The sequence below is a fragment of the Pan troglodytes genome, chromosome 12 (genome assembly GCF_028858775.2).
Source record: "Pan troglodytes isolate AG18354 chromosome 12, NHGRI_mPanTro3-v2.0_pri, whole genome shotgun sequence".
In the NCBI taxonomy this organism is placed as follows: domain Eukaryota; kingdom Metazoa; phylum Chordata; class Mammalia; order Primates; family Hominidae; genus Pan; species Pan troglodytes.
The window spans coordinates 35,057,044-35,069,204 of NC_072410.2; the positions used below are offsets into that span (position 1 = coordinate 35,057,044).

General features: G+C 38.5%; 1 protein-coding gene across 1 annotated transcript in view; it reads left to right on the forward strand.

Moving 5' to 3' along the window:
• Window positions 1-12,161, forward strand: part of EIF2AK3 (eukaryotic translation initiation factor 2 alpha kinase 3) — a 74,728-nt gene that overhangs the window by 14,582 nt on the left and 47,985 nt on the right. The window contains exon 2 of the mRNA XM_001140984.6: window positions 2,999-3,128. Within this exon, the coding sequence (XP_001140984.3) occupies window positions 2,999-3,128 (130 nt within the window). The remainder of the gene's footprint in view (window positions 1-2,998; window positions 3,129-12,161) is intronic.

Below are 12,161 nucleotides of genomic sequence, written 5' to 3' on the forward strand. Positions count from 1 at the left end.
TGTATTCCTGACCAGGAATATAACTATACATGCTTACAGTGTGCATGGTCTTTAAAGCTGATAAATACACCTAATGAATTCCTAGAACAACTGTACAAGTCATCCTTTAAACAACTATTTAGGCCGGGCAGGTGGGATCACACCTGTAATCCCAGCACTTTGGGAGGCTGAGGTGGGCGGATCACCTCAGGTCAGGAGTTCAAGACCAGCCTGGCCAACATGGTGAAACCCCGTCTCTACTAAAAATATAAAAATTAGCCGGGTGTGATGGCGGGCACCTGTAATCCCAGCTACTTGGGAGGCTGAGGCTGGAGACTTGCTTAAACCCAGGAGGCGGAGGTTGCAGTGAGCCGAGATTGCGCCATTGCACTCCAGCCTGGGCGACAAGAGCGCAACTCTGTCTCAAAAAATAAATAAATAAAAACAAATAAATAATTTATAGAGAGTCTGCTCTGTAGCTGGAGGTGTATGTTCCAGGCAGAAGGAACAGTAGATGCAAAGGCCCTAAGCAAAAATTTTGCATGATGTATTTGAAGAGTTGAGGGGGTCTGTCTATGGATATGCAAACTCTGAAAAGCCTGTTAGACAGTCTTAATCAGGTAAGTGGTTAGATATGTATGTCTGCAGTTCAGGGGAGAGGCCTGAAACCAGATATAAATTTGGGAGTTGCCAGGATATAGATGGTATTTAAAGCTATGAGACTGGATGAGATCACCAAAAAAATTACATGTAGGTAGAGACTATTTTAAGAGATAGGAAAGATAAGAAGGAACCAGAAAATGAAACTGAGAGAGAATAGCATAGAACTGAGTCCAAAAAAAAAAGAGCGTGGTGACCTGGAAGCCATATAGAGTGTGTTTCATGGAGGGCAGAAATGGCTGGTCAGGTGCTGCTGGGTGGTCAAGTGAAGCAAGACCTGACCACGGGATTTATCAGTGTGAAGGTCATTCTTGACTCTGACAAGAACCATTTTAGTGAGGTGGTAGGGGCGAGAACTTGATTAGAAATAGTTCAACATAGAAGGAGAGGAAGAGATTAGGAGACAGTATATAACAACTCTTTCAAGGAGTTTTGTTGCAGAGGGGCAAGAAGTAGATTGGATGCTTGAGGAGGAGAAGGATTCATTTTGTTTGATCTGGTTTGGTTTTTAAGTTGGGGAAAATAGTAGCAGGTTTGAATGCTGCTATAACAAAATACTGTAGACTGGGTGGTTTATAGACAACAGACCTTTATTTCTCATAGTTCTAGAGGCTGGGAAGTTCAAGATCAAGGTACTGGCAGATTCAGTATCTGGTGAAGACTGATTCTTCACAGAAGCACTCCTACATGGTGGAAGGGGCAAGGGCATCTCTGGGGCTGCTTTTATAAAGGCATTAATATCATAAGTGAGGACCCCACCTTCATGAACTAATCACCTCCCAAAGCCCCACCTCCTGGTATGATCACCTTGGGGATTAGGTTTAAACTTATGAATTTTTTGGTGGGGACACAAAAGTTCAGTTTATAGCAAATGCTGATGGGAATATTCTAGTAGAGAGGGAATGACTGATGGTGTGGGAGTGACAGGAGACATTTGCAGGAGCAAGACCTCACAAATGCGTAAGGGGGAGCTCTGTTGCTTAAGTGGAGGTGTTGGCAGTAGATGGGAGTGTGGACAGTTCACTTGCACTAACAGGAGGGAAGGTGGAACCCATGGTCCAGGTACTGTTGCATAGATAGAGGTGGTAGGGGGAAACAAGCTGATTTCTCCTGTTTTTCCCTATGAAATAGGAAGCACAGTCACCAAGATGTGTGAGCTTGAAAGAGCTGGCATCAGAAGTTTGAGGAGCAGGGAGACATGAATGGTTAACATGGTTCAGTGGCATAATGGATAGACTAGGGAAGGGTGTTATGATTGTTGAGCATTGTTAGTAGCCTTTTTGAGGTTGGTGGTCGTTAATTAAAGTGAGGATAGTCAACATGGTATGTTTCTCTTCAGATACGTTCAACTGCACAGATGTAGGAGTGAGAAAGGGGAGAAGATTGACTTTAACCAGTTCTTCCAGAGTGTGACATGTGAGAGGCAGGGTAGGGAGTTGAGGTGTGTGCAAAGTAGTGCTTAAGATGAAGGACTGTGGGATTTTAACTGGTTAAGAAAGAAGTGAGGGCATGGTGGTAGTGAAGGTTGTAGTATCAATGGCTTGTAGGTTCTCGTAGGGTCAGAAGTTTCTTGGAGTCAGGGAAGTAGAGGAAGTGAGCTGAAAAGAGAGGGGTTGGTGGTTAGGGGGTTGCGGTGATTTGTAATGACAAGGTCTAGAGTCTGACCACAGGAGCCCCTGAAGGAAGGTAGACAGATATTGAACACCCAAAGAATTGAGGCAGAAGTATGTTAAATATGTTAGGTGGTGACAGTAAACCAGCAGCTGAAATCCTCCAGGATGGGGCTAGTTACCTAAGGGTCAATTAGATGTCTACTAGGAGGGGTAAGGGACAAAACAGTCTGATCCTGAGGATTTTCAGAGAGGAGAGGAAAAAAGTGGTCTGGAAATGGCAATGAGATACATGGAGTCCACTTACCCCATTCTGAGCAAGGGTTATGGGAGAAAAAAATTATCTGTGCTTCTGTAGGGAAGCGATGTCCTCAGGGAAAGCCCGGTTTCTATGAGAGCAAAAAGATAAGTGAACGATCAGGGAAGACAGTGTTTCAGGGGAAAGGCTTTCAGGAGGTATGTAGGTAGAAGAGGACATACCAGGGGACATTGTGTTCCTTATGGGAATTAGAGTGTGGAATGAAGGGTGACCTATGAGTCAGGGGCTTTTCATAAGTTACATAAACAGATAAAGGGCATATTGAAATTGTCTTGGTCCAAAGACAGTGGTGGCAAGAGTGGTAGAAGGCCCCCTCTTCCTTTCTACGAATAGAGGCCTGGACATGGGCTGGTTTTCTTTTGAGTATGTGGGATAAGTGCCCAATATCTTAGATATCTGTTAATTTAAACAATATTTTTAATATTTACAGGTCATTAGTAATTATCAGCACTTTAGATGGGAGAATTGCTGCCTTGGATCCTGAAAATCATGGTAAAAAGCAGTGGGATTTGGATGTGGGATCTGGTTCCTTGGTGTCATCCAGCCTTAGCAAACCAGAGGTAAGAATTTTCTGTTAATTGTTGACTGGAAAACTTAATTCTAATGAGTAATTGCTCATATTAAGAAGTTTGGGGCCCTATTGCCCAGGTTTGAGGCCTGTCTGCCTCTTACAGGTTGTGTCCCTTTAGGCCAATTACTTAACTTTTATATTCCTCAGTTCCCCTCTTGTGAAATGAGATGGATAATAACATCTTCTTAGGATTACTTGGGGCATTAAGTGAGTTAATCCTATAAGTGAGCAGCTGAGGATACTATCTGCCATATCAGCAAAGCACATTATCTGAGCTATAAATGATTGTTTATTATCATCACAAGGTCTCTAGGAATAATAAGATAAATATAAATAAAAACTTTATTGAATTTTACTAGTTAGAAATCTGTGCTGCAAAATCCCATAAATTATTATTCCCTAATTATAAGCAGAATTCATCTGAAATTTTTTTGTAATGTAATTCCAGGCAAATTTGATTATTTGCAGAAAAAGTGTACTTAATAATTTGGAGCTCTAGAATAGTAGAGGGGAAAGAGCATAGATTCAAAGAGACCTCGCTTCCAAAATTACTCTGTCACATGACTTCAAGCCCCTCAGAGCTTTAGTTGTTCTCATCAATAAAGTGAGGACACAGCCTGCCCGCATGGGGTACAGATGGGGGAGATTAAATAAGAGAAGCTGATTTTCCTCACCTTTAGTTTCAATTCTGATGGATTAAGTCTCTCTGCTTTTCTGGAGCTTTAGTCTGTTGTTTAAATTACTTAAAAATAAGTCCATCTTTTGAGTGGTGACTACTAACATTGAAGCAGTCACCTCTGTTTTCCAGAATGCCTGTGGCCTTCTTTTATATCGAGTTGTTCTTGTAGGACACTCCCTAGGGTAGTCTTTTTTCTCTTTTGTCATCAGTCTTTTTCTTTAAAGCTTCCTAGCTGATATTAATTATGGAAAAGACAAAATCGTACATGAGGGGTTTGAGAATGACCTGAATATTGGTGACCAAACTTTCCAATGGGAAACTGCTACCAGTGACCCATCTATAATAACAGACTTTCCTGTGCTTTCCAGTAAACCCAGCCCAAATCTTTTCTGGTGCACCCAAACTGATATTTAAGGAAACAACACTGCCAAATTTCCACATTTGCCGTGTGCTAAACCCTGAGTAGACTTTATAAGTGGCTACTGTTTCTCAGTATACTGAAAATATATTTTGAGAATAGAGAACTTCTATTGTATTATGAATTATTAATACAAATAGCAATTTGATTGTAAATTACATTAAGTTTATAATTGAGTATGGTATTCAAGTGAATTACTACTTAAGATAAACTTGTTTGTTTTTCTTCTGCTGGGATTATGCTTGGGTATGCATGTTTTACTTTATTTTTAAACTAGACATAAGAGATGATCAGCAAAATGAGAAGATTGTAAGCTGCTTACATCTGAGGTAATATCACAGTGTGTTGTAGTGGTTCAAAGCATGTGTGTGTTTGCAAACTGAAATATATGTAGGTACAAAAAGATAAGTTGCATGGTATGGCAAAGTAGAATGCAAATAGTTGTAATAACCTGAGTGCTAGTAAGTGTGTTTGAGTTATAAGCAGCTAGTTGTATTTGAAGGTTTTCTTACACATAGAGGTTATATTAGCTGTTTATAAAACTACAGTTCAACATTCTTACTGTCTTTAGTTCGCACCATTTTCTGTGGTTTATTAGGGCTCCCTTGTTTTCAGTGTCCTCTCTCACACCCACCCACCCCCAATCCTAGATCTTTTGGATAAAATTTTTGCTTTGAAATGTTGAATCGTAGGCCGGGCGTGGTGACTCATGCCTGTAATCCCAGCACTTTGGGAGGCTGAGGCGGGCGGATCACAAGGTCAGGAGTTTGAGACCAGCCTGGCCAACATAGTAAAACCCCGTCTAAATACAAAAAATTAGCAAGGTGTGGTGGCAGGCCCCTGTAATCCTAGCTACTCGGGAGGCTGAGGCAGGAAAATCACTTGAACCTGGGAGGCGGAGGTTGCAGCGAGCCAAGATCGTGCCACTGTGCACCAGCCCAGGCGACAATGCAAGACTCCCATCTCAAACAACAACAACAACAAAAGAAATGTTGAATCGAAAGCCTTTTCAGAAAGCTCACTGGTCGCTTTTCATGCAGGAAAAGAATCCTGATACCTCTTTGCATTATCTAGATTTTCATTTTCTACTTCATAGAAAAAAAAAAAAAGAAAATCTGAAGGTATTGAAACAGCTGTGATAACATGATAGATTAACTAGATTTTACTGCTGCCCCAAATTCTTGGGACCATTTCTTGAGAGTGGATGTTTAATATGTAGAGATACTGATGATATAATGTTGTTCCCAGCATTGTAACATATACTCGATGCTCCTTACACAGTGTAATCCTCATAGTAACCCTTCTGAGGTTGATAAGTTGGTCCCATTTTGTAAAGAGGAAATTGCAGCTCAAATAAATTTGCTTGAGGTTGCTGACCGGCTATATATATGATGAGGTTGGAACTGAGCCCGAGATTGCCTGACTGTACTCCATTCTGCCTGCTCTGAAGCCCTTTTGCCACCTTGTATATACCTCCCTTTCTTTACAAGCTCAGGCTCTTCATAGACTACAGTGGTTCTGAGACTGTTTGGTGTCAGGACCTGTTTATACTCTAAAAAATTATTGAGGGCTCTAAAGAGCTTTTTATCAGGCTGGAGTGCAATGGTGTGATCATATCTCTCTGCAGCCTTGAATCCTGGGCTCAAGCAATCCTCCTGCCTCAGCCTCCTGAGTAGCTGGGTCTACAGACATGCACCACCATGCCCAGCTAACTTTTTTTTTTGTGGAGACAGTCTCGATATTGCCTAGGCTGGTCTCGAACCCCTGGGCTCAAGTGATCTTCCCACCTTGGCCTCTCAAAGTGCTGGGATTACAGGCATAAGCCACCACGACCAGCCTAAAACAAATGTTTAGAAAACATGTATTTTATTAAAGAAATAACAATAAACCCACTCCACAATAACGTAACATTTTTATGAATAATAACTATATTCTTTAATACAAAAAATTTAATGAGAAAAGCAGCATTTTACATTTTTGCAAGTCTCTTAAATTTCTGGTTTAATAGAAAACAGTTGTATCCGCGTCTGCCTTAAATATATTGCATTGTTGTTTTGATTTAACTACATAAAGAAGAAAATCCAGCCACATACAAATGTAGTTGGAAAAGGGAGGAATATTCTAGTAGCCTTTTCAAATAATTGAGGCCATTCTTTTTTAATAATCTGCCAAAACAAGTGGAAGTTTTTTAAAGGTTAGTTGCAGTGTGGAATCAGAAACCATATCAATGAACATTTTATACTCTGAACACTAACATCCATTGGTCTGTCTTGCCTTTTACTCATGCATGATTTTATAACTTAGAAAATACTGACTGAGTTACATAGATCTTTTAAATGTTGGCATATTTCCTTATAGAATATTTTTTAAAAAAACAAATTTGTTGCTGTTACCACTGATCTCATCAGAAAAGTCTGTAAGTACTGGGAAGCTGTGAAGCGCAAATTGGCAGATCCAAGTTGTTTTGTTTTGTTTTGTTTTTTGTCTTTTAGAGACAGGGTCTCACTCTGTTGCCCAGGCTGGAGTGCAGTGGCGTGATCATAGCTCACAGTAGCCTCCAACTCCTGGGCTCAAGCAGTCCTTCCACCTCAGCCTCCTAAGTAGCTAAGACTATAGGCGCTTGCCACCAAGCTCAGCTACTTTTTTTTTTTTTTTTTTTTTTTTTTTTGTAGAGATGGAGTTTTCTTATTTTGCCCAGGCTGATCTCGAACTGCTGGGCTCAAGCTATCCTCCTGCCTCAGCCTCCCAAAGTGCTGGAATTACAGGCATGAGCCACCATGCCTGGCCCAAGTTTTCCAGTATTCTAGAATTCACTTAAAAACATAAATTTTATCACAAATACCGTCAGATGTGTTCTTTAAAGTAAAAAGTTCACTTTGTTCATTTTTTAGAAAATGTCTACCAAATACCCAGTTGACTTTTGAGTAAAATTGGAGCTCAATGAACAAAGCTGCTAGTTCAGCTCACAACTCAGTTCCAGAAGTGCTTTTCCTCAAGACATGCTTTAGCATGTGGAGAAAGGCTTGTTACATACTTCCTAATTAGTCATGCAGAATAATAAAAAGATGTGTTACTCAGGGTCAAGATTTAATGAAATCAGTCATTTTTATTGCTTCATCAAGAACATTTGTAAGTGGAACTGTCTCTGTTTTTTTCCTTTAGTTCAGGTGTATGACAGTGAAGAATACCATTGTATTCTTAGTTTGGTTCCTGAATTGTGCCAAGGCACCGGCAGTTTTAGTCAGCATTGCTTTTATACCTTCAGGGCAAATAGCAACCTTTGTGAAAAGGCAAATCACACCTTGTTTGAAAACTGTGTGCTATTTTGCACCCCTGAAAGAGTCCACAAACCATACTTTGAAAATTACTTAATTGGTATATGATAGAAATATAAGAATATTTGTGAAATTATAAACATATTAGCAAGGAGAGAAGACTGTATTGTGAGCATGAGTCATCTGTTATTCAGCAAGGTGTGTGTGCTGCTCAGCATCTAGAAGTTATGTTCAAAAGTTGAACATTTGTCCAGTTCAGATTTAGAAAAAAAAAAAGTTGGACAAAACACCACAAAAGGATCATCAAGGCCGGGCGTGGTGGCTCACACCTGTAATCCCAGCACTTTGGGAAGCCAAGGCAGGTGGATTGCTTGAAGTCAAGAGTTCTAGACCAGCCTGGGGCAACATGGCAAAACCCCATCTCTACAAAAAGTACAAAATACAAAAAAAAAAATACAAAAATTAGCCAGGTGTGGTGACATGCACCTGTAGTTCCAGCTACTCGGGAGGCTGAGGTGGGAGGATGGCTTGGGCCTGGGAGATGGAGGTTGCAGTGAGTCAGGTCACACCACTGCACTCCAGCCTGGGTGACAGAGTGAGACCCTGTCTCAAAAAAAAAAAAAAAAAAAAGAAATCAAAAACTGCCATTTGAAATGCTGTGAACTGGATGCATAGAGTAATACTACCTTCAAAATGCATCTGGTGCAGTGTTTTCTTAAGGTCCTTAACCTTCATAATAGTTAAATTTTTTAAAAGTAGTTAACTTCCTCTCTCAGAAACCCAGTGTGTTTGGTTGTAAAGGCTGGTGTAGGGAAGAGGGCCAGTTGTAGCAGGCAGAAAGAGCTGGCATGGATATATAGCAAGTGTCACCTCCCAGGTAACAATAAATAGGTTCATGGCTTCCTGTGGGGACTCCTGTGTTAGAATGTCAGTTTCTCCAAGCTTTCATCAAGAATGGTATGAAAGTTGGGCACAGTGGCACGTGCCTCCTGAGTAGTCATCCCAGCTACTGAGGAGGCTGGGCCCAGTTGAGCCCAGGAGTTTGAGGCCAGCCTGGGCCACATAGCACAACCCTGTCTTATGACAAGGAAACAGATTTAACTCAGAAGACCAGAGAAGATGTATTCTCTGCAACTATCAGAGTTACTTATTAATCTGAGAAGCTGAAGGATAAAGGATTTGATAGACTGTATAATAATTTTTAAGTTATTGATAAAGGAATTGATTATGGATCCCATGTACTTTTGCTGGAATAGTAAAGCCACACAGGAACTTTTTAGACTGTGTGGTATTGTGGAGGAGGGACTAGGATTCAGGAGCTTCAGTTTTAGTCTTAATTCTTCCATTAACTTACTGTGTGAACTGGCTAAATTATTTAATCAGTAGAGCTTTAATTTCCTTCTCTGTAAAGTTATAGAATTGGACTACATCTCTAAAGATAATCTAACTTCATGCATCAGGTACAGTCACATACATGAAACACCCAAGTAAATTATCTGGAGAAATTTTTGAACTTTCCCTTTTACTACATTTAAGGATTCTTCTGAAAATAAAGAACAAATTCACTAGGAATTACCATTAGGTACATACTTGCCTCCTGGCTTGCTCTGATGTTCTTAACCTTTTCTGATCCAAAAGGCTTACAAAATAGTGTATTTTGTTGCTTTAGTGGGATTTTGATTATGTCAATGGAAAAAATAAGCTCCTGGAAGATAAGGGAAATTGACAGTTCCACTAAGAACAGATGTTTTAAATTATATTTAGAATGAATTGTATGAATTGTGTACCTTGGGACACACATCTCATTTGCCACTATCTCCTGAAAAGAGTGTGGATACATAACCAAGCTAAAACCGTTAGGGTGCATGTTTGTGTGTCTTAGAATAAATAATGCACCTAAAGTTCACTCTATTAGCTTTAACAGATGTGCTTAGGTTCTAAGCATAATATTTTTGCCAGTTAATAGTAGCTAAGAATTTTGTTTTTAATTTTCAGATGTGAAATCTGATTTGCTTTCCTCTAGTAATTTATATTCAGATTCAACCTTGAAAAAAGCACTAAGGAAATTTGTCTGTGATTCCTCACTGATTGTCTTAAAATTTTGTTTTGTAACACATGAGCATCGTTTTTTCTTTAGGATCTCTGGGCTACATTTGGATCACTTCACCAAATCTAAGTAGATTGAACTATCTACTTCTTTATGTCTTGGAACTCATTTTTAAATATGAAGACCTTCCTTATTGTTATTCAGAATGCATATTGTAATTGTGTATATATAACTAATTTGTACTTAGATGAATACCTTTATCTTTATTTAGAGATACCATATTTGTTTTCTGTTTTGGTTTTCTGTTAAATATGCCCTTTTTTTCCTCTTAAGAAGAACAAACAACTCTATCGTCTAAACTTAGATAAGGTTTGGGGTTTTGCTTTATTTTAGGCATGTTTCTCCCCAAGGGACACCGCCTTTCTGTTTCAGACAGGTGCAGAAACAGACAGCTCTGATGCTGGTGCTCTCCAGCCTCCTCCCCCTCCCCATATCAGACTACATTCCACTAATATAAGGGCTTTGAAAAGTGGGACTGCCTTTGAAAAGGGTACAGCTTTACTGGTTACTGATTTGTTTAGAAAGAGTCTATTAGTAGACCCTTTTAAGTATTTATTAAAAGAGGATCTGTAATCTCTTTTAAAGCTTCTCTTACTTTTACTGAAAGCTGTCCAAGTTGTTTTGCAGTTTTTCATTTGCACGCAAACTAGCACATTTTGAGTCTGTGTCATCTAAGATGGCAGTTTATTTTGAAGCATAGCTGTCAATCATGTAGCAAGCCAATATTTAAATAATTGCCTGGGTTAATTGCTTTTCTTTTAATTATAGAAATGAAACAGTGCTTTAATTTAATTTTGTTATATTAATCCCTTAGCATGGCTGAAAGCAGTGCTGTGAACTAAGCTAATTTATCCCAGCATTGCATGTCACCAAAGGAGAAACTGATTTGGCCCTGGTTTTTTTATTTTTTATTTTTATTTTTTAGGAAATTGACTCTTCATGTACATTGTTTATGTCATGAATATATATTAATCTAGGTGAAGGCAGAGATAGTTATTAAAATCAGTGTTCTTTTATCATGACTGTGAGAAGTATGCTTAAAAAGCTAGTCTGGTAGTTTCCCTTGAGGCATTTTGTTTTGTAGGTTGATTAAATTAGTGAAAGGCAGAATTAAACAATTTTTATCAACTTGATATTTCTCTGCTCTTGAGTACTAATTTACATTTTTTAAGATAAATACCAAATCATTGCAGAGGTTTTTCTCAACATTTAAGCATATAGCATATCACTTGGGATGCAATCTGACTAATACCCGGATCTGCTGAACAATCTCATTACCCCTCCCGTTAGGGCATCATCATCTAATGGTGATGCCCCTTCCCTTGTCTTTCAGGTATGATTCCTGGAGACCCTTTACTTTTATCAAACAGTCTTCCTTTTACTTTCCCCAATGTTTCCAGGGAAGTAAAAATATATATTTCCATAATACAACAATGCTGAAGCATCTTTTTTTTTTTAAGTCACAAATAGTCAATTCTGATATCTAGTAGTGTAGTCAGTTGCTCATTTTGGTTAATTAAGATTTACTGTTTATGTTCCATTCAAGTGTATCATTTTTGAAGAATTAAAATATACAGACATATACTTGTTAATTTTTCTTTAGCACTGATTGTCTTTATTGATTAATAAAGTACTTTCAATCCATTAGAGTTTTTATGTTATAATCAAAGAATTTTAGGCTTGATAGAGCTTTCTGATAAATCAAAAACTGCAGCAGTTTGATATATTCTACACTGAATTAATCTTTATTTGGTTTTGAGGCCTTGTTTTTAAACAGATGTGAATCCATGTTTGGGAAAGAAATAACTGACCTTGCATAATTAAGCTTTCTGTCTGCTCCCGCCTTTAATTTACTTCTGGAGCAGGTATTCTCTAGAATTCAAAAAGCTTTTGTTATTTTTGAAATTTTGTATTCATGAATAATAGTTCTCTCCTGAAGTTTCCAATAGAGAATAAAATAAAGCTCACAATGAATTGTAGGTAGTCACATGAGCTAGACTGAGTTTATATTTTTGCTTTTAACTTTTTTCTTTCATAAGTATACATGTATATATACACATAAACACATACAAATTACCTTAGAAGTTCAAAGTAAGCAGCCCTGGATCATAAACTTTTGTTTGAGTAGCACTTTATAGTTTGTAAAGTGATATCTATTCTTAGTCATTTACATAGCCCTGTGAAGTAAATATTCTTATTAACCCTAATTTTTTGCATGATAAAATCGGGGATCAAAAAGGTTCAGAGATTTATCTGATATAGTAAAGGTGAGACTCAACCCGAGATCTTTGTACTTACATCTTTCCCTCTTTCCAACATATAATGCTTTTTAAAATACCTTAATGCTTACCAATTTATTTGTATTTTCTCTACTAATAATTCTTCATGTGCTTTATGGAGATTAATTACTCAAAGACATCTTGCATAGAGCATACTTAGCACGTAGCTCAGCACATTTTGAGCATCTAAACTGCTTCTAGGACAACCGTAGTGGGATAGTCACAGGCACCAAAACTTAACACATCCAAAACTGAATTCAGCAT